The 22,782-nt window shown below is 39.4% G+C and overlaps 1 protein-coding gene across 2 annotated transcripts in view; it reads left to right on the top strand.

The window, feature by feature from the left end:
• The window catches only part of SLC9A2 (solute carrier family 9 member A2), a 92,041-nt gene extending 69,605 nt beyond the window's left edge, over positions 1-22,436 (top strand). For both annotated transcript variants that reach the window (XM_003909064.5, XM_009184864.4), the window contains exons 6-12: positions 2,625-2,714; positions 3,254-3,324; positions 9,311-9,472; positions 14,154-14,250; positions 16,272-16,403; positions 17,534-17,624; positions 19,237-22,436. In XM_003909064.5, coding sequence (XP_003909113.1) covers positions 2,625-2,714; positions 3,254-3,324; positions 9,311-9,472; positions 14,154-14,250; positions 16,272-16,403; positions 17,534-17,624; positions 19,237-19,607 — 1,014 coding nt within the window. In that variant the 3' untranslated portion in view covers positions 19,608-22,436. The remainder of the gene's footprint in view (positions 1-2,624; positions 2,715-3,253; positions 3,325-9,310; positions 9,473-14,153; positions 14,251-16,271; positions 16,404-17,533; positions 17,625-19,236) is intronic.
• Positions 22,437-22,782: the final 346 nt, after the last annotated feature.

Raw genomic sequence — 22,782 nt, 5'->3', positions numbered from 1 at the left:
ATGGGGTGGTAGGCCACACCTTCTTCCTGGAGTTGATCAGTTGTGATTTATTTATGGTAGTGCCTTCACTTCCAGATCATCTGTAGGGTGGAAGGAATCAACATATGGACTGGGGTAAGCCCTGTGTCCTATCTTTATTTTATGTCCTGTATTTACAAACACTGGTCACTCACTTATTATTTACTAAATGAACACTGATAGGACAAGAGCATGTGAAACAGCAGCTTGTGTCTTTAGAACACATTATAGAGTTTTAAAAATTACATTGATTTTGTCAACTTTTCCTTGAGCTATTATTAAACTAGTGGCTTCATGGAATCTGGAACTTGGTGAAATCTCCCATCTCTGAGAACCACATGTTTACACCCGTTTTCATTTACATAAGTTAGAGATTACAGAACATGTGTTGATTGGAAAACTGCTGTTACCTTTTATGTTATCTCAAAGTGGTAGACTGAAATACGAATAGAACCCAAGATGTGTTTTATACCAAATTTGGTCAAAATCAGTTCACACTTCAGAAAGTTAAATGAAAATTAAGCTGAAAAATGCCCAGAGCTAGACTGATGGAAAAAAACCAATCACCTCCTTTAAAAAATGGATGTGTGTGGGTGTGTGTGTGTGTGTGTGTGTGTGTGTGTGTAGTGGGTTATGTGTGTGTGTGTGTCTCAGTCAGTTTGTATTATCAAAAGCATTCTTAGAGACTGAAAGACAAGAGGAGAGATGAGATGAAAGTCAAATGCATGGCAGGGAACATCCCCCTATATAGCTACCCTCTGTCCCTGAAATCCTAACAACTCTTCCTACCCATGTATCCTTCCTGCCAGGAAGTAGTGGCCATCTGCCCACCAAGCAAGAAACTTGGGAATCTTGACCCTCACCCCTCCTCACCTGCCCTATTTTGTGCCAGTATTGCATTACTTTTAAGCATATTCACTGACAGCTCATTTTGATGTCTGTAAGTTCCCCTTCAGTCTCCTTTTTCTAAAATCTTCTGGTTACATCTACTTTTCCACGTTAATTTAAAATCAGCCTCTGATTTATGTTACGGTAAAAATCTTCAGGAATATGTCACTGGAATTGTATTGTCGATACATGTTAGTTGAGAGAAAACTGTCATTACAATATTGTTATCCTGTCTAGAGAACTGTGTTTTTTTTTTTCTGATATCTCAAAATGTTCATAATCTTCCTCAGTTAAATTGTATAGTTCTCCTTGTAAAGGTTTTGTACATTTATGATAGGGTGTCATACACAGAGATAATGGACAGTATATGTATATACTAGCATTATATATATATACACACACACACACACTCTCTTTTTATATGTTTTTTCATTGCTATTGTGTAGGCATTTATTCTGTTACATTTAAAAATTAACATCTGGGATGGATTGGGCATTTGGAATTTGTGTTAGTCACTGTACCACATTTTCTTGTTATTTTTAAATGAAAAGATATTATTTCAGGTTTTTTAGGACAAAAAGTCAATCATCCAGGAGCAACAAAAACTTTGTCACTTCATTTTCAGCAGTTATTCATCTAGCTCTTCATCTGTCTGTTCTTCTCAGTTGACTGGGACATGCAGAACGGTGCTGAACAGAGACAGAGACAGCATCCTTGTGTTATTTCTGGCTCTAACAGAAATGCTTGTAATGTTTCATTTTTAAGTGATATGTTCACTATTGATTTCTGGCATACGTCTTTGTCGCATTAAGGAATTTTTCTCCTCCTAGTTTACTGAAGAGCTGATAGTTCTCCACGTTTCCCGAGTTCACCCATGAACATGCCCAGACTGGCCGCAAGCCGCCTCTCACGTTGCTGTGCTGTGGTCTCCACTGGGATATGCTTCCAGCATCTCCACCACTGCCTGCCAGTGTCTCCTCTGCTCCAAGCTTTCCTTGACCTGCTTCCTGTGCTAGCCCAGTCATCCCTCTTCTGCTTATTTTGTAACTGTTTTCGGAAGTATCTGACTTTGTATGAGACTACAAAGTCCTAGAACCCAGGTCCTTAACTATTCATCATTGGGTTCCAAATGCCCAAGACCCTGATACTTGTGCAGTAGAAACTCAGTGAAAATTGTTTTTATAAATGAACAAATGAAGGAGTCATTGATAAGTTTTCTATGGATAATATAACAAGTAGGTGATTCCTATGAACTGGATAATACTTTATTATTATTACTATTATTATTATTTTGATAGAGACGGAGTTTCACCATGTTGCCCAGGCTGATCTTGAACTCGTGGCCCCAAATGATCTGTCCACCTCAGCCCCCCAAAGTGCTGGGATTACAGACATGAGCCGCTGTACCTGGCCTGCTTTATTATTTTTTGTCATTACTTTCTCTGCTTCTTCCATTTTGTCTTTGTTTTTGTGAGGACATGGTCCTTTGAAAATATGCCAGCTATTTGAAAAGAAGGAAAAATTAACAAAAAGCTACATTTACTGTGTTAAATCTTGGTAGCCGAATATCTTTTGTCATTGCTTATCAAAGCCTAGGAGAGGTTACCCTTGAATATTAAAACATAGTTTATAAAAAATTTATATTAAAATGTTTATATTAAACAATTTTTAAATTGTATAAATATATATTAAACGCTTAAATTGTGTTTCCTGTTCAGGGAATAACTATTCGACCACTGGTGGAGTTTCTTGATGTCAAGAGGTCCAATACGAAACAACAAGCTGTCAGTGAAGAAATCTACTGTCGGGTAGGTGTTAAGAAAGTGTAATACTTTTAACGATAAAGGAAAAATATTTGAATTAGTCAGACAGCTTGGTACCAAGTTGTCCATTTCCTGAAGAAGAAAGGAATGGCAGGGTGACAGGGAGGAGACCCTGAAGAGGGAATGTGCTGAGGGAGTATAGAATAGATATGGCCCCACGGTAACTTCTCCAGGTTAGCTTGCTAAACTCCTGCATGAGTAGAGACAAGAAGTCCCCTCTTTTTACTTCCCTCAGCCTGGAAATGTTCCTACTGGGAAATTATTACCATATTTCATACTTTTCAAAATTATTAACAAACTGTTATAGGTGAGCAAAATAATCGAAGACTTATCTAATACTGACATGACAAACATTTCATCAATTTGTGTGAAAATGAACTGTTTTATTGCTTTTGGTAATAAATCATAAACAAATAAGAAGCAAAAGCCATGAAGGTCTTTGGAGTTTAGAAATGATCTAAGTAGAGTGAAAATTATTGATTTCGGGTAAAGACTAATCAATTGGCCTGCTTTTTCTGTTTTAGTTGTTTGATCATGTGAAGACTGGAATTGAAGATGTTTGTGGACACTGGGGTCACAACTTTTGGAGAGACAAGTAAGAAGGTCTTTTGGGTTATGCCATTGGGTTATGAAGTGGCCCAGGATTCCTCTGAAAGCAGGACTTACCAATTTGTATTATTTTTTAATTGGAAATCTTTCCTGTGTTGTACCATAGTATGTCCTCTAAGATAAAGTTCAGCTATAATAGAGATGTAGAATAATAGTAGCTTAAACAAGGTAAAAGCTTATTTCCCTCTTCTGTAAATAGCCAGAGATAGGCAATTTACGTTTAATAGATGAGTTTTACTCCAAGACTCCCCAGGGTCTGAAGACCCTCTGTCTAGTCGATCCACTAAGAGTAGCCTTCATTTCCAAGACTGCCTCTTGAACCACAATGGCTGCATCAATATTAGCCATTAGAGGCAGCAAGAAGGATGAAAGATGATGAGGAGACAAAGCATATGTGCTATTAATGGCTGCCTTCTAACTGAAACCATCAGAAGCTGCCATATGATTCTTCTGATGATTGACTTGGACTCAGTCACGTGGCCATTCCTCTCTGCAAGGAGGACTGAGGATTGCGATCTATTTGGCTGAAAACTAGGGCTTCCATTACTATCCATTTTGCCACACATGGTGCAGGACTTTGTCAAATGCAGAGATTCAGACCATCTAAGCATGTAAACAGATGAGCAGAAATATATATATATATATATATATATATATATATATATATATATAAAATTATCTGAAAAATTACATACATTTATATAAATGCATATACACACAGGCGCACACACACATACACACACACACACACACAAACACACACACAGAGTTTACCACTCTGTAAAAGGCTCTGTGTTGGATAAATACAATTCAGTACTGGTCTTCAAGGATCTTAAAGTTGAAGTGGAGAAGGTAGACTAGACAGGCAGAATTAGATGCATGCTTTAATATAAACTGAGAAACAGCGTCATGGGTCGAGAAGTTAGGGCCAATTCTGACAGCAGAGCTAGGAGCAGTGGCGTAGAGAAGCCAGCCCCCACCTGCTAGTGGGAGCTCATCATGTACCTCTCTTCCTGACTGCACATTTGGCACTGTCCAGAGTGGTTGCTTGAATCAGGGCTTACATCATGGAACTTACAAATGCTACAAATCAAGGCCCTTTGTTTTCACAGAGCAATTTGTTAAACATTTATTAGCACATCACTGGCTAGGCGAGACTTTCGAAGGCAGCATGTAAGCTAATCCCTGAAGACAGAAGAATACATTTTAAACTGTATGTGGTAGATCCCTCTTGTTTTATTTTTCCTAACTTGCTAACAGAATTTTTTTCCCTCCACTTCTAATTTATATTAAATTTACTAACCTACCAATGTCTGTAAGTTAACACAAGGGAATTTTGTAGTGTTTCCTGTTTGCTCATATATGCTGGCATAATATTGGGCTACATAAGAAGTATAAGCCATAGACTCAGGCCTCTGAAATTCTGTAATATTATAGACACAACAAAACAATCACACAGCAAGCAGACTCCTGTGTGTGTGTATATATATGTGTGTGTGAGAGAGACCATTAGGTAATATAATGAGTGACAGAGACTTTCAGTGCTAGAACAGCCTTTACAAGATTTACAACACTGTTTACTAATGTAGACAGGGCCCTGGGACTCAGCCTTACTATATAATGAAAGGAAAAAGATTTTGTTTGTATGGAGAGCATGCCCAATTAGCTACATGGGAACACAGGGTAATAAAATTAAGCAAATTATATTCTCCATTATAAAACAACTTTTAAATGGCCATTTCTCATGGGAAGTACACCCTTTTCTGGAGGCAGGTGGTAGACCAGAGATCCTATACATCTGCCCTATGACCGTGGGACCTTCGTAGCATGGAGGAGTCCTCGTCTGTGCCAAGCCAGTAGAACAGACCTTTTTGCCTCTCTTCTCCACTGTTTTCAAGCAATGCCTATTTTCTGCCTACTTTGTTCCTTTCAACCCAATCACTTTCCTCCCTCTCCCTAGCATCCCCTCAGTATTTTCCTGAAATGACATACGAGAGGCGTAGCCCAGAACAGCTGGCTCCCTTTCCAAAGTGAGTATTAGGTTCAAAATGTCTACTGCTGCTCTGCCTCCCACACGGAGGAATAGAGATTGGCCTCGCACAGTAATCAGGCCACCTGGTCCTGGGGCACTGTCAGAAGAAGGAAGAGGTAGATGCTGTGGTCATGTGGGTTTGGTCTGGAACTCAGGAGAAGAAATGTCAGAGAAAGTCTGGCTATGTCTGTCTTTCAGGCAGAGACATTATCTCTGGGGTCCATGAGTCTGCCCTAGGCACACATCCAAAGGCTGCCAGACTAATTGGCTGTAAGTGCTAAAGATGAGAGAGCCAACCTTGCCCCATGCCTGAAAGGGAATGTTACGTGGCTAGCATTTGCCACTGCAGTGGATACACTTCTTTTAGTAATTTTGAAAGCATTGATGTATTTCCGTGCACAATTTTTTTCCAGGAAAATTTCAACGTTTTCAGGATTGTCAAAGGCACATAGGTAGAGCAGGGAAGTGGGTGCAGCGGGATGTGGTGCTGACACAGGACATTTTTAAAATGAGTTCTGCTGAGATCACATCCTTGGTGATTGTTAATGTTACTAAACATCAGCATCAAAAAGAAGCGATTGTTTCAGGCATGTTGAGTGTCTTTCCCTTTTCTCTGGAATCCTTACGCTGTGGATTTCCAGTGGTTCTGCCGGAGAATTCTTGAGGTATTTGATCCTTTGAGAATGAAGGGGGATATGGTAGGGACCCTTCTCAGTCTTGGCACAAGCAGTCTAATGATGGTGAAATAGAACACCTATGTGTAGCTTAGCAGAGAAATGAAAGGCGTGGAACTGAAGCAAGGAAAACACACGATCACTACACAAAATAGAGCAGATGTCATTGTCCTTGGTGCTTGTTCTTCCTTTTACTTCTCTCTAGTGAAAAGCTCAAACAACAACAATAATAAAAGTTTGAAAAGGTGTGTTGCTGCCAGGAGTCCTGGCCCAATGGGCCTAACATAAAACTCCAATTAAAAGTAGAAAAAAGTAGACCCAGTCTTTAGGGGCCAGCCAAAAACAAAGCACATTCAGGATGGCTCTTCTTTAATTATTCAGAGCCCTCTAGTATTTAGAACAAAGGACTATCAACAAGAATGTGGGTTAACACTGATTCCTTTCACGGCACAGGTGTGTCTATAAACCTCCTTGGACTTGTGGTGACCACGTAGTACACTTAATTCCTTCTCAACAAATATTTATTGTATGCTGCTTCACTTATGTATTGGCATTATAATGTTGTGTAACAAACCATCCCCAAAACTCAGCTGCTCAGAACACGTCATTATTATTAAAGTGCATGAGTCAAGAGGCTGATTGGGGTTGGGCTTGGCCAAGTTGGGGCTGGGCTTGTTCACATGCTCCAGTGTGTTGGCTGGCTGCCAGCTGATTCTGGCTGGACCTATCTGGTGTGACTGGGGTAAGGTGACTCTGCTCCATGTGACAGTCACCTTTGTCCTGGGACTAAGGAGCCACTCTGCATATTTTTCTAATAGTGATTGTTGAAGCACAAGATGTAAGCCTCCATGTGCAAGCCCAGGTTAAGCCACTGCTTCTTTCATTGTGTCTGCTAATAGCCCACTGACCAAAGCGAGGAACATTATTGAGCATGCTGGCAAGGAACAGGGCAAAGCAAGTCATCTAGGCTATGGTGGAAGGCCATTGCCAAGTAATATGGCAGAGGATGTGGATACAGGGAGGACTTGGGACCAAATCATTCATTCTACCACATGTGCTTATAGTGTGCCAGGCACTCGTGATATGGAAAAAAAAAAAAAAACAAAAAAACTCTGCCCATGTAGACCTTACATTCTTGTGCCAGGAGACAGAAAGTAAGACAAGTAAATCGTATGTCATGCTAGAAAGTGGCAACTACTATGGAGAAAAATACATCTGGGCAGCGAGATGGGGACTGCTGGGAGAGGAAGGCTGTGTGCAATTCTAACAGGATGGATAGGAAGGGCACTTTTGAGAAAATGATTGTTAAGGAAAGACTTAAAAGAAGTATAAAAAGTGAGCCCTGCAGGTTATCTGGGGAAAAGGATTCCTAGTAGAAGGAATAGTAAGTATAAAGACTCAGAAATGGGAGCACTGCTGGTAAGTCTTTAATACAGGAAGGACACCAGTGAGGCTGCAGCTAAGGAAGAGGGGCACAGTACCAAAAGGGGCAGACCCAGATTGTGTAGGAAGTCACAGGGCATTGTACTTGTACCCAAGGAAGATGCAGAACAGTTACATCGTTGGACATATTTTAACAGGAGCACTTGGGCTTCTGTAGAAATGCAATGGTGGAAGTAGAAATGCCAATTAGGTGCTCACTACCAGAATCCGGTGAGAGAGAATGATGTTTTGGACCAGGGCGATAGCATTAGATGGGGTGGGAGATGGCTGGATTTTGTATATATTTTGATGGTGGAACCAACAGAAATTGCTGATGGAGCAAAGATTTGGAATACTGGTCTGCTAGGGCTGCCATAACCAAAGTACCACAGGTTGAGTGGTTCAACAGAAATGAATTGTCTCATAATCCTGGGGGCTAGAAGTCAGACATCAAGGTGTCAGCAGGGCTCATATCTTCTGAGGGCCATAAGGGAAGGTTGTGTTCTACGCCCCTCTGCTTGGCTTGTAGATGGCTGTCTCCTCCCTGCCTCTTCACATCATCTTCCTTCTCTCTGTATGTGTTGGAATCCAAATCTCTTCTTTTTGTAAATACACCAGTCATTTTGGATTTGGGCCCATTTTGATGGCCTCATCTTGACTTAATCACTTCTGTGAACACTAGATCTTCAAATATGGTCACAGTCTGAGCTACTGGGGATTAGACTTTAGCATATGAATTTTTGGCGGGACACAATTCAGCCCATAACATACAACATGAGAAAAGTAGAAGAATCCAGGATGACACCAGGATTTTTGACCTGGTGGAGTCATCGTTCACTGAGATGGGAGGACTCTGGCAGAATGTCAGTTCAGTTGGAATATGTTAAATTTGAGATGCCCCAGAGCTATCCAACTGCAGATGTTGAGTAAGTAGCCAAAAGCTCATATCTGGGGTTTGGCCGAGAGGTTGGAGCTGGAGATACAAATGTGGGGGTCATTGGCATAGAGATGCTATTAAAAGCTAGGAGACTGGGCAAGATGGTGATGGGAGTGAGTGGCGGTATGAAAGAGAACCAAGAACTGAGGCCCAGAGCACTCCCACATTAGGAGGTCAAAAGAAAAAAACAAAACTGAGAGAGAGGGTGAGAAAGAGGTTGGGGTACCCCAGGGTGGTATCCTGGAAGCCAAACGAAGACAATAGTTTAAACAAGTGAGGGCAGGAAAGATGAGGGTTCATAATTGCCCACTGCAATTATATCATGTGGTTCACTGACCACTTTGATAAGAGTAGCTTTAATGCAGTATTGAAGCAATGTGAATGTTCAAGAGAGAATCAGAGGAGAGGAACTGGAGAAAACAAACAGTGGTAACGTTTCTGAGCAATTTTGCTAAAAGCAGTAGAGAAATGGTAAAGAGCGAAACATATGTATTTTAATCTGTAATTAGTGAATACTAGATTTATGTGCATCAGGGTCATATATAAAAATGTAGCAGTATGTGTCATATATACATATATGTGTATGTGTATATATACATATATGTGTATGTATACATATCTATATGTATATGTACATACACATACATGCGTACATATGTATAATACACACACACATGCATATGTGTATGTGTGTGTGTATATATATACACATACACGTACATATGTATATATACACATACATATTTATACAGGTAGGCACCTACTAAATATATAAAATGACCAGATTAGCTAAATGCTGCTACTAAGTATTCTCCTGGGAATGGTGGAAATGACTTTATTGGTAAAAACAACAACAATTTTCTTAGTCAATCCAGTATTAATTTATTGAAAGTTTCTTTATTTATAGGTTTAAAAAGTTTGATGATAAATATCTGCGGAAGCTTTTGATTCGGGAAAACCAACCAAAGTCAAGCATTGTATCTTTATATAAGAAGCTTGAAATAAAACATGCCATTGAGATGGCAGAGACTGGGATGATAAGTACTGTCCCTACATATCCATCTCTAAAGTAAGTATGGTCTTGCAAAACAAAAGTTAGTATTGCTAAATATGCATTGATAGTATTTTGAAACTAGTAATAATAGTTTTGAAAAATTGACCCAGGCCAGGTGCAGTGGCTCATTCCTGTAATCCCAGCACTTTGGGAGGCCGAGGCAGGCAGATCACTTGAGGCCAGGAGTTCAAGACCAGCCTGGCCAACATGGTGAAACCCTGTCTCTACTGAAAATACAAAAATTAGCTAGGCATGATGGTGTGCACCTGTAATACCAGCTACTCAGGAGGCTAAGGCGTGAGAATCACTTGAACCCGGAAGGCAGAGGTTGCAGTGAACCGAGATCGTAGCACTGCACTCCAGCCTGGGTGACAGGGTAAGACTCTGTCTCAAAAAAAAAAAAAAAAAAAAAAAAAAAAAAAATGACCTGTGCCCTAGAAAGATGTCTTAAGATCTCACAGCAGAATGAGATTCTGGTTAAAATATGAAACCTTAGACATGTGTATGTTATGTTATTTTATATGTTTTATGTTATGTTATTTTAGACCCTTGAGAGAAACAAGATTAAATTACCCAGGGAGGAAAACAAGGATTATAAAGAGCCTTAAACTGCTTCTATGAATTTTCCTAAACAATATTCAACTGATAAAAAAATAACCAAATGTATGAGTAGACAAGAAAATGTGATTTAGGCCAGGCGCAGTGGCTCATGCCTGTAATCCCAGCACTTTGGGAGGCCGAGGCGGGAGGATCATGAGGTCAGGAGATCAAGACCATCCTGGCTAACACAGTGAAACCCTGTCTCTGCTAAAAATAAAAAAATTAGCCGGGCGTGGTGGCGGGCGCCTGTAGTCCCAGCTACTCAGGAGGCTGAGGCAGGAGAATGGTGTGAACCAGGGAGGCGGATCTTGCAGTGAGCCGAGATAGTGCCATTGCACTCCAGCCTGGGTGATGAGCAAGACTCCGTCTCAAAAAAAAACAAAAACAAAAAAAGAAAATGTGATTTAAGACATTAAGAAAAAGAAACAAAATAGTTGTAACAAGCATAACAGGAATTCAGATAACTGAATTATCAGACAGACTTTTAAAGTATAAAATGTGTGTGTGTGTGTCTGTGTCTGTGTATGTTTAAGGAAAGAAAATTACATTGAAAGTTTTGGCAATATCATGGAGATTATTAAATGGAAATTCTTGAGCTACAAATAAAGTAACTGACTTTATGATCTTATTTGATGTGTGTAGCAGCAGATTAGACAGAGTTAATGAGAGAAATGCTTAATTAGAAAACAGGTAAGAGGGAAATAACCAAAATAAAGAAAAAGAGAAAAATACAGGAAGCTACATATTGAGTGCAAAACAGATAAATTAAAGACAATATTACTAGAAGAAAAGAAATACTCAATATTGTTCAATTTTAAATTTTCCTCAAGCTGATATTTGGATTCAATGACATGTCATTCAAAATCCCAGGGTGTGTGTGTCTGTGTGTGTGTGTGTGTGTGTATGTTTAGATCAGTTGGTCCTAAATTTTTAATGGAAATACAAAAAGTCAAGACAATTTTGAAGATGTACAGACTTGGAAGGTTTACACTATGAGATAACAGGACTTCATATAAAGCTACATGATTAAGACAATATGATATTGGAACAGGACAGATAAGCAAGCCAGTGGAACAAAATAGTTCAGAACAGACCCACCAATATATGGAAATCTGATTAATGACAAAGTTTACAGAATAAGCAGTGGGGGAGAAAAGATGCCTTGAATAAATAGTTCTGATCAATTAGGTATTCATATGAAAATAAAATGAAATTAACCACTGCCTCACACTATCAAGTCAAGGTATACTGTAGATCTGAATGTGAGAAGTGAAATAATAAAGCTTTTGAAGATTCTGTAGGAACATACCTTAATGTTGTGATAGGAAATTACTTTTTTAAAACAAGCTCCAAAAAGCACAAGCTATAAAGAAAAAGATTGATATACCGAACTGTATTGAAATCATGAGATTTTGTTTAGCCCAATACATCCTTAAAGAGGTGAAAAGGCAAATCACAGACCGGGAGAAGATACTTGCCTCACATAACTGACAAAGGGCTACGGGAAAAAAGATAATCCTATAGAACAATGGACAAGGAACTTGTTCAGACACTTGATAAAACAGGATATGCAAATGGCAAATAATCATGTGTGTTCTAAAAAACATGCATGTGAATATTCATAGAAGCATTGTTTGCAATATCCAAAAATTGGAATTTAGCCAACTATACATCAACAACAAAACAGATGAACTGTGGTATACTTATACCATGGAATATTATACAGCAGTGAAACTGAATGCATTATAGCCATATGCAATAACATAAATGAATCTTCATCATAATGCTCAGGAACAGAAGCTAAATGCAAAAGACTATGTATTATACTGTTTCATGTATATAAGGTTTAAGTTCAGGCACAGTGAATCTATGACATTAGAAGTCAGAATAGTTATTGCTGTTGGCAAAGAGGGAGAGAATTAGTAATTGGTAGGAGGAACATGAAGTAGTTTCTCGGATTCTAGTGAATGTTCTGTTTCTTGACTTGAACAGTGGTTGCCTAAGTATGTTCACTTCCCTGAACATATAAGATTCGTGTAGTTTATATTACATTTTATAAAAAATTGTTTAAGTATAAACAGGGATGTAGTCGTACACTTGTCACTAGATGTATGCAAAAATATTTTGGTAGGAATTTGGTGCGCACATTATATAAGAAAATGAGATATCAAAAAGATAGATCGTTACTTAAAGACCTCTTATATTCCTTCCGACTCTGAAAATCTGTGAATTAACTTTGATGATCAAAAAAAAAAAAAAAACCTGACTAGAAAGTGGGACAGCTGTCTAAACAACAACACCTTTCCCTGAGAAAATGCTTCTCATAAGCCATCTGAGCAGTTGAGAGGAGGCAAAAATGAAATCATCCAACTCTAGAGAAGTCTGTCCTGCTGAAGCATCAGTTCTGTTTGCTCCTCTCTGTGTATCCATTACCCACTGTGCACCAGGTTTTGTACCCAAGTAATTACTTTCATGATTGGTTCACAGCAATGCTAAATTTGCATTGAAAAATACAAGAAAACTATGCTCTTTAATTTCTGTGTCCTCAGTGCCTCTTCTAGAAGACTTGCATTTATGCATATTAACCTTCCTGGCTTTAATTTGTTTTCTTGATTTTTCTTTTCTCTTTATTTTCTCGTACTACATATTTTTGCAGCCTGCCTCAAACCCTTTTTTGGAAGGAGTTAGTATAAAAACATATAAATGCAGTCCCAATGGTCATTCTTTGTGGTGGTTACATTCCATAAAGTAGCCTCAAATACTGATACGCAAATACTGAAAGCTTTTTTTTTTCTTTTTTTGAGGCAGAGTCTTGCTCTGTCACCCAGGCTAGAGTACAATGGTGTGATCTCAGCTCACTGCAACCTCCGCCTCCCGGGTTCAAGAGGTTCTCCTGCCTCAGCCTCCTCAATAGTTGGGATTACAGGCGCCCACCACCACGCCCGGTTAATTTTTGTATTTTTAGTAGAGACTGGGTTTCGCCATGTTGGTCAGGTTGGTCTCGAACTCCCAACCTCAGGTGATCCACCGCCCCCATCGGTCTCCCAAAGTGCTGGGATTACAGGCATGAGCCACTGCACCCGGCTGCAAATACTGAAACGTTTTTCTATGGCGACATACAAGGTTAGGTTCCTTTGAGCCTCTGGTCACAAAATTTTCATCAGCCAATCAATATGTAACCTATTTTATGTATGTTTATGTTTACAGATACCTTATTTAATATACATCACTAATTCATTGACATTGAATTCATGGTCAAGAACACTATAAACTCATGTATGACCAAGCTTACCTAACACATTTTCTCTGTAAGGCACATCACAGGCTTCTTGTGCTTGGGAACTCTAGACAGCACTTCAGCAATGCCTGGGGGCCATTTAAAGCAGTAGAATCACCAGTAAATAACGTAAAAATATAAATAATCATATCGCTAAATAGACTGTGAGAAGGACATTATTTATAGTACGAGAGTGGAAACAAGAAAGCAGATGTCTCCTTGTTCAACATCTTCAGGGAAAGTGTGTAAAATGAGTCAAATTTTTTTGTCACTCTGCATATGTCTGTGAATAACTGCAAAAATACTGAAATTCTGATATTGGGTTTATAAATCAATACTAGCAAGTAGGTGAGTTCATGATTATGGAACCCACAAATGAGGATTGACTGGATATACATACATGTTATAAACGGTGTGTTTGCAAATATTTATGATGAGGTTTTTAAAATATGAAAACTTAATGGTAAATTGAAGTCAATTAGGTTTCTGTTGGAGAAAACTATTCTATTTTACTTTACTTATGGAGTGTTAGAAATAATAAAGTGATGTAGCATTATAAGCCATTGTAGTTTTTCTTCCTTGAAAATATAATGACATGAATAGACTCTGAAAACTTGTGAATTGTTAAACGTGCCATGAATGATTTTGAAACTGAAATAAGAGTTACAGAATTTGGAATTATTTTAAGTTACTGAATAATCCCCAAGGGCTATTTTTAAAACTGAAGACTCATCTTAAATACTTATCGCTCTAAGGAAGAAAATCAATGATTCTAATATTTGTTGAAAGGTAAAATATTCTTTTTCTAAACTTTCACAGTGATTGTCGTGAAGAAAAAATAAGGAGGGCCACATCTACTGAAACTGATGAAATTCGAGAACTCCTATCAAGAAATCTCTATCACATCCGTCAGCGAGTGAGAATAATTTATGTAGCAAAATATTTACTTACCGTTGGCTGACAGGATGCCTTCTGGTTTTGTGCTGTAATTGGAGACTGCACCATGGCACTGGGCTCAGCAGGTCCCATGCTGGGCATCTTCTCTCCTTCTGCTTCTCTCCACCCCGCTTCAGGGTCTTACTATCCTCCTGGACACCATGGCTGAAGCCTTGGGGTCCCCTGGGAGTTCTGCTGCTGTGGTCTTGGATGTAAAGAAATACACATGTAGACTAATTTTACAGAAATGAATTGATTGCTGTTTGTTTTAAAGAAATAGTTTTATAGCTTAGACTTTTAAAATGGAGCTCACCCTCCTTGTTGTTTATAAAGTGCTATAGTTTCTTCTCTCCTGAGTCACTTCTTTCACTTCGTTTCCATTGTTAGCACCTTATTCTAATAATTTGCTAACAACACAGCTAAGGAATAGAGAGTGCCCTCAATCTTCCAAGCCCCATTTCAGTGTGTTGCATGCGTTAACTCATTTAATCCTCCAATGAGTGGTAGGTGTTACTGTTGTCGCCATTTCACAGATAAAGAAATTGAGGCACAGGGAGGTGAAGTGGCACTCGGGCTTGTCAGGAGTCCTCCTCACTCATGTGGGGGTCTTTCAGCAGCTTCTTAGCTGGTCTCCCCACAGGGTGTCCCCATTCCATCCACATGACTCTTACCTGACCCTTTTTCCTACAGTACCTTTTAATTTAAAATGAAACAAAACAACAGTTGTGGCTCCCAAGCTAAACTATTCATTGAAAATTTAGACTCTATTTCCAAGTTCCACTTTATCCAACCGTATTTCCACATCTCCCTCACCCATCTGCTCCCTGAAACACCCAGGGAGTGAGAGGTTCTGTTTTTGTACTTTGGCCCAAGTAGATTTCTCACTATCCCCCGGGAGCATCTCACACCTTCCTGTCAGCTGGTCAAAGCCTCCAGTTTTTAAGGCTCCCCCAACAGCCACCATATTATTCCCATCCTGTGGTTAAATGGAATAGCACTTGGAGCTTATACGGTACCATGTAGTTGCAGCACTTATTTCCATGATTTTGTATAATTGTGTTAGCCTTAGATGCTCAATGAGATGGTAATCTCCTCAAGGCAGGAATGAAGCTTTGTTCTGTGTTACGTTTGCATCTCTCAATAGAACCTAATATATTTCTGGACATGGGGATATTCCCAAGAAGTACATGTTTATTCTATCAGAAATGAATTTAATTATTATTTATGATTTATTTTAGGAAACACATTTTTATATAGCCTATAAAACTAAAAGCGGATGCCATGTACAGCCCTCGTTTAGGAATTTTATTTTTCAAACACTGGAATGTAATCATTGTGAGGAGTGTCACCAGCTCTCTTCATGTGACAACCCAGTTGAAAAAAGGGAACGTTCTGAAGTTAATCAGAAGGGCATGGCACCACCAAGTGGCTCAAAGTGGTTTGTTTTTAACGTCAGTAATTCCTATTCAAAAGAGGCTGTAGCATGGTGACTTGTATTTTATTTCCAGATGTTAATAACGGCTAAATACCTACAAGAGACGTCAAGGTACACACGGCACTTGATGAAATCAATCATTTTTCTCATTTATGAAAATCACACTTTTCAATGAAAAACAAACCTTATGATCTGACTTTTATTGAAGGATGAACTATGTGGCACATACCTGTAATAAGGACTTGGAAGGCTGAGGTGGGAGAGTTGCCTGAGCCCAGGAGTTGGAGGCTGCAGTGAGCTATGAGTGCCACTGCATTCCAGCCTGAGTGACAGAGCAAGACCTCAACTCTAAAAAAGAAAAAAAAAAAACACAAAATGAAAAGAAAATATAAATTCTTTGAAGATCTGAAGACTGTTAATTTTTATACTCTGAATTTTTTGCTCTGCACAGAAGTTGTAAGTGCTTAGCTGAGGTGCAGATCCAAAGAAATGTGGTAAAGTCTTGGAATTTCTGGGGAAATGATCAGGTTCTTTTTTTTTAATGTCCTCTATGTGTTTCATTTCAGACTTTATCCTACAACAGACATAGTCTGACTGCCGACACAAATGAGAGACAAGCCAAGGAGATTCTGATTCGCCGGCGGCACAGTTTGCGAGAAAGCATTAGGAAGGACAGCAGCTTGAAACGAGAACACAGGGTAACTGAGTGTGTGCCTCTGGGAGACTTCCAGGGGTGGAGCCAACAGCCCTTCCATTGATCAGCTGATGGTATCATCAGCTCTGCCAATCAAGTGGCTGTTGACAGTTCTCTGAGAAGCTGCAGGAAGGCCAGGTGGCTGGGGGATGTGAGTGTTCGCAGGTAGTGTGGCCAGCATTGCAGTTGGTTCAGGGAACTGCCAATACATGAGGAAAGCCATTTAAAAACAATATTACAGGCTCACGCCTGTAATGGCAGCACTTTGGTAAGCCAAGGTGGGGGGATTGCCTGAGCTCAGGAGTTCGAGACCAGCCTGGGCAACATGGTGAAACCCCATCTCTACTAAAATACAAAAAACATTAGCTGGGTGTGGTGGCATGCACCTGTAATCCCAGCTTCTTGGGAGACTGAGACAGAAGAATAGCTTGAACCGAAGTGGAGATTGCAGTGAGCCGAGATCGCGCCACTGCACTCCAGCCTGGATGACAGAGCGAGACTCCGTCTTAATAATAATAATAATACGATATATTGGCTTCACGTAGCAAGAATTGAGGCTTATTTTTAATAATATCCTATATTGGGTTGTCAGAAATCAAAATGGTTATATGTGAACAAGGAGTTACTTTATGTGTAAAATGTAGCAGTGTTAATTAAAAGTTAATTTAAAACACTAGTGACTGCGGTACTTGAAATGCCAGTAAATTAGCTGTAGTAATACTTTTTGTTCTATTAATATCATTTTAAAGATTTATTAAAGTAAAAAAAAAAACCTTACATATATATATTTGTAAACATATCTTCTTCCCCATACATGTAAGTTCTAAGTCTTTCTGGCAGTACTTTTATACACAGATGTTTCAGTAGCTTTTCTTTGAGAAGAGCCAGTGGTTTTCATATGTGTTTCTAATTTATTTCCCACTTATTTCTATTTCCCTTTGTAGGGATCTCCATTCTATTTTGGAAGGGATTTAATTATTTCAAGTTATAACAGTTACAGCTCTCCACAAAGTAATTTTGGAATCAGGAATTAAAATTCTGGTTTTTAACATGAAGTTTTGCCATACAATTTTTAATCTTTAATATACAATAAGTGCCACTTGTATCATTTAAGTACGATTTTATATTTTACAGGCTTCCACTTCAACCTCCCGATATTTATCCTTACCTAAAAATACAAAGCTTCCAGAAAAGCTACAAAAGAGGAAGACTATTTTTAATGCAGGTAATGAATATAGTTGGAGCAGAAAAATTTTAAATTTATTTGCCAATGTTTATAAACTAGACAAATTTTCCTATTATTTTTCTTCATTAAGCATGAGTTCAAGAGTTTGCAAATCTAAAATAATAACTGGGTGAATTTTACTCCGCATTGCAACCTTTTGGAAAGGCATTCTGTGCAGATTCTAAAGAATCCAATCAGTTATTTTCCAGCAAATATTGTCACCATGGGGTTCAAGGGCAGGTAAACAGAAAGTTGTAATTCTGCAAATGTTTAAGTAATTAAAATTTTAAAGTAATTCCAATATATTTTCATGAAAGCAGCCATATATTTATTCTGGCTATAACTATAAAGCTTTGTTATAATGTCTAATATCTTTTTAATGTGATAGTTATCTTTATGTAGACACCGAAGACATTGTCTGTGAACCCCAGAAGAACTATATTAGGATTTCATGTTATTAAAATGTGGGATGTCTAAGGGACTTCATGCAGAAATAGAAAACCAAATACCATATATTTTCACTTACAAGTGGGAGCTAAACATTAGATACACAGGACACAAAGGCGGGAACAATAAACACTAGGGATTTCAAAAGGTGGGAGGTAGGGAGCCGGGCAAGGGGCAAGGGTTGAAAAATTATCTGTTGGCACTATGTTCACTACTTGGGTGATGGGATTTTTAGAAGCCCAAACCTCAGCACCATGCAATATACCCATGTAACAAATCTGCACATGTACCCCTAGAATCTAAAATAAAATTTTCTTTAAATGTGGGATGGAACAATCATTACCCCTCTTTTTTTGGGGGTGGGGGGGCTTGCTTAATTAACTGTGAAGAGGGAAGTCTAAATGATAGCTGGTGGTAAAGGAGGGTGAGGCAAGAATAATCGGGGGAAGACAAGGCAGCACCGAATATTTAGAACAGTGGCCCTTGGTCCCACCAGCAAACATGCTCTCAGTTCCCAAGAATGTCAACTCCTGGACAAGCATTTTGTTCACTGCCTTACCCACAGCGCTCCAGCACCTGAATCTGGTTCCAAAGCTGTCTCCTCCCTTTGTTTGCAAAGGGTTTTGGCCCTTTTGTGGACATGTAAAGGAAATCAGCAAAGCTGTTTTTGAGGTTCCAGATCAAGGCAAGAATCTTCTCCATAGCATGTGATTATCAGACCGCCTGCTGTGTGCCAGATGCCAGGCTGAGCCCTCCTGGGATCATCCCTGTGGGGCAGATGAGCACAGCTGCTACTACCAGAGGGGCTCGGTTGGAATCCCAGCTCCACCACCTACAGATACCTCTTGAACCTAGCTACCCCATCTGTAAAGTAGGTGATTGTGAAGACAAAATGGGCTAACGCATTTGAAAAGACTTAAGACAATGCCTGGCACACAGTAAGCTCTTCAAAGTTAGCATGAATATATACTTGTGGGCATGGGTGCTCGCAGGGGTTATGTGAGATGCACAAGGCCACTCACCTAAAATTAGCACAAGCCCGCTAACCTCCCCTCTCCCCAGAGCCCCAGGACGTATCAGTTGCCTGACCCACTAAGGTACTGAAGTTTCTTGCAATGGCTTCTCTCTAAAATGCTTGCCCACCTTGTCTTTTGCTCCGTGATAGATGGCAATAGCAGTGACTCAGACACAGATGCCGGGACCACCGTGCTCAATTTGCAGCCCAGAGCCAGGCGCTTCTTGCCAGAACAGTTCTCCAAGAAATCCTCCCAGGCCTATAAAATGGAATGGAAGAACGAGGTAGATGTTGAATCTGGCCGAGAGAAGCCCAGCACCCCCCCAACACCCCACAGCAGAGAAAAGGGCACCCAGACGCCAGGCTTACTACAGCAGCCCCTTCTCTCTAAAGACCAGTTTGACCCAGAGAGGGAAGACAGTTTGACTGAATGCATCCCGCCCAAGCCGCCACCACGGTTGGTCTGGAGGGCATCGGAACCTGGAAGCCGGAAAGCCAGATTCGGGAGTGAGAAGCCTTAATAGAAGCAGCCAAAGCAGATGTGAGTGTCTGACCCAGCACAGCTGTGCTTTGTTACTCTGAAACCCGACAAAACAGTGGAATCCATGAAAACTCTCTGTGCATCTAAATACTTCCGGGGGGCGATAGATTCATGCCACGGATAAATGAGGCAAATCCGAAGAAAAGGAAAATCCAATAAAAAATAGTCCCACAAAATGCCTTTTGTGACTTACGGGTGGCAATTGTATTATTTGCAGGCCTGAAAAAAAAAAATGGTAATGTGTGCCTTTATTGAACTTGAATGACAGAACTTGAAATTTTTAACACACCCTTGTCGGTGAAGATTTTAATATATTACGTATGTGCTTCAGATTTTATTTATGAAAAAATATGTATATCTATAATCAGTCGTTAAGTGAATGGCACTAAAAGTATCGAGAACAGCTTTCTTTCCCAGGGGAGAAGGATGGCGCTTGGGGGTGACTCCTAAGCTCAGGGTGGAAGCTTTTCCCTGTCCTGACCCGATGGAGCAGCTGGTAAGTGAAGAGCACAGCTGGAAGCAGAGACACCTGATGACTGAAACTGGGCAAACAATCAGAACGTCATCCTGAAGGAATGGCCTGACTCCCAGAGCGCAGATTGGAGGTGCCAGGACTCCTATGAACTACTGAGAGTCTGTTTTTTTAACTTGTTCCTCTGTCTACTGTGTGTTTGGGGGTGACATCAAAATTCCATTTCTTCTTCTTGTTTAAATGGGGCAGAGAGAAAGGATGCCCAAGTATCCACCAGCCTATTGTGTTGACAGATTTGGGAGCAGCTTTTGATGAAGTTCCACCCATGAGGGTCCATGTGGCAAGTGGGGGCACAGGGCAGCACCTGGTTACAACTTGCTGGTGGGTTTTATGTTGTGCAATAGTAGGAGGAGGAGGCAGGTGATCCATGCTGATCTATGATCACCTGCTTCAGCAGAATTTTTCTGTAGAGTGATGCTTGAATTTTGAGCCTCCAGGTTAGAGGCTCCAAGCAGACAAGGAAGAAAGTTTATAGATACAATATTCTAAAGTTTAACAAGTTGGTGAGATATCAAGTTTTGAATTTTATTCGGGAAGCACTTTGGAGAATGTGGGAGTCCTACTGTTTTGCACTAGTCTGTAATTTGTTACCTCTCCGCATTCGATAATATAGTAACTCAGAATTTTCATATAAAATTGAATTATACTCATTGGAGTACTTTTTAAAAGTACAGTAGAAAGAAAAGAAGTGGAATATAAGCATTAAAGATTATTAGTATTTGATTCTCTATCTCTTAACTGTAGATTTTATTGGCCTGTCTTTCTTCTAAATAATTCTTTAAAACTTCACTGGAACACGCTCTGCATTTCTGAGTGTAGAAAGTAAATGAAGCCACTCACACAGTCCTTTGATTTTCCACTGAAGATACCCCAAAGGATGCAAGTGCCTACTGTATTATCAGGAGGGAAACATGAAAATCTTAAGACAAAAATCCTCAGAAGTGGTTTTCCACCCCTTCACCACCTCCACCAACAAGGAGAAGTAAATCTACACCTTTTTCTCATGTTCTAAAGTCTTAGAATACTGCTGGATTGTCAAGCATGAGACACAGCAAAGGTTACATACACAAGGTACAAGTTCTTAGGAGCACAATTCCTTGATCCAGGGAAAGTAGCACAGAATGCAATTTGAAAACTACAGGGTTAGGACTTTGTGCCAAAAATCTCTATTTTAAATGAAAATATTTATATATATAAATACATTTATTCTGCTTAACACAAATGAAAATTGACATAAAAGTTTATAACATGATTCATCAAGATATGTGATGTAGATTTTTGAGAATGCCAAAAATCAATTTTCAGAATAGCTACAGTATGAAATCTGAAAAGAAATACAGAAATTGAAAGTGACCTTAAAGAATAAATTTCCTCATTTTTCCTGGTTTCCTATGTTTATAACTATTTTAAAGAGTTTAACTTTCTGGAACTGAAGGAGAAAACATGAAAATGTTTACATCACTTCTTGTTAAGCAGGTAGACCAAATTCAGCTTTCAGTAATTCATCCATATAGAATTTGGATGACCATGTATAAAGGAAAACTTAAATCTTAATTACTATCAGTTTTTTTCTTGTTTGTTGAATGACAAAGGCAATAAGAATAAATTTGACTTTGGCTTTTTCTCTATACTTTCTTCTTTTTGTAACTCTTAAATTCTAGTCACTAGTCATTATGAAGGAGAGTATTGACTAAATATTTTCATAATCTAAATACTGTCACAATCTAAATTTCTGTACTAGAGAGAGCCCTAGTCCTTTGTAAAGCCCTTCCTTCGTCCAAACAACACTTGATCCAACCAAAGTTCCAATGTGACTGTAGATTTTTGATAGGTCTTCGGTGTTGGTTGTAACAAAATTTCATTTGAACTACCTATAAGTGAAAAGTCGGGGTTTATTGCTTTATATGTAATGCTAAGGGGAGACTGTTGGGAACAGTTATGTCAATGAGCAAACTAGAAATTGGCTTCAAAGTCTGATACTTTTAAAAGCATGTGTTTTGTGCGTATGCTCACAAAGTGTCTGTGAAGAGATTTCTTTCAGCTTTTGCTCAGCTTTATGGTGGGGTGTATTGTTTTACCTGGGCAGTGAGGGTATTGATTTATATAAAAACTGTAGAGAAACACAGTTAGTACAAGTCTCAGCACGTTTTGCATTTATTGTACTGCCCAAATTGTGTTTATGTTAAAAGTCGTGTTTCATAATCTGCAATATTTTTGTCAAAGTGCACACTGTACTTTCTTCTTAAAAATGTGATTAAAGAGATCACTTTGTCCGGATGAAGCAGCTGTTGGCATTATCTGCTGAGGTTTGACCACCACGTGCTGATTCTCTCATCAATCTGAAAAAGAACACTCTGGCACACACGAGGTTAAAGTGTGTGGCTCGAGGCTACTTTTTATCCCACTTTTTAACCAACCCTTTCTTCAACCCCCTTCTACGGAAAGCAGAAGCCCCGTTTGGTTAACAGCTTCGTGGCATAACCATGGCTCCTCGTCCCTGACAGATGACACCTTCCTTTAGAATCCCCCCAGCGTCATCCACTCTGTGTCTAGCTAACACCCTCAGACGGGTCAGCCACCCTGGGGGTGTGCAGGTCAAATATGCAGATGGGGACTTTGCAGA

Source organism: Papio anubis, chromosome 14, assembly GCF_008728515.1.
Source record: "Papio anubis isolate 15944 chromosome 14, Panubis1.0, whole genome shotgun sequence".
NCBI lineage: Eukaryota > Metazoa > Chordata > Mammalia > Primates > Cercopithecidae > Papio > Papio anubis.
The sequence above is the reverse complement of the archived record's forward strand: the minus strand, read 5'-3'. Positions and strand labels throughout refer to the sequence as shown.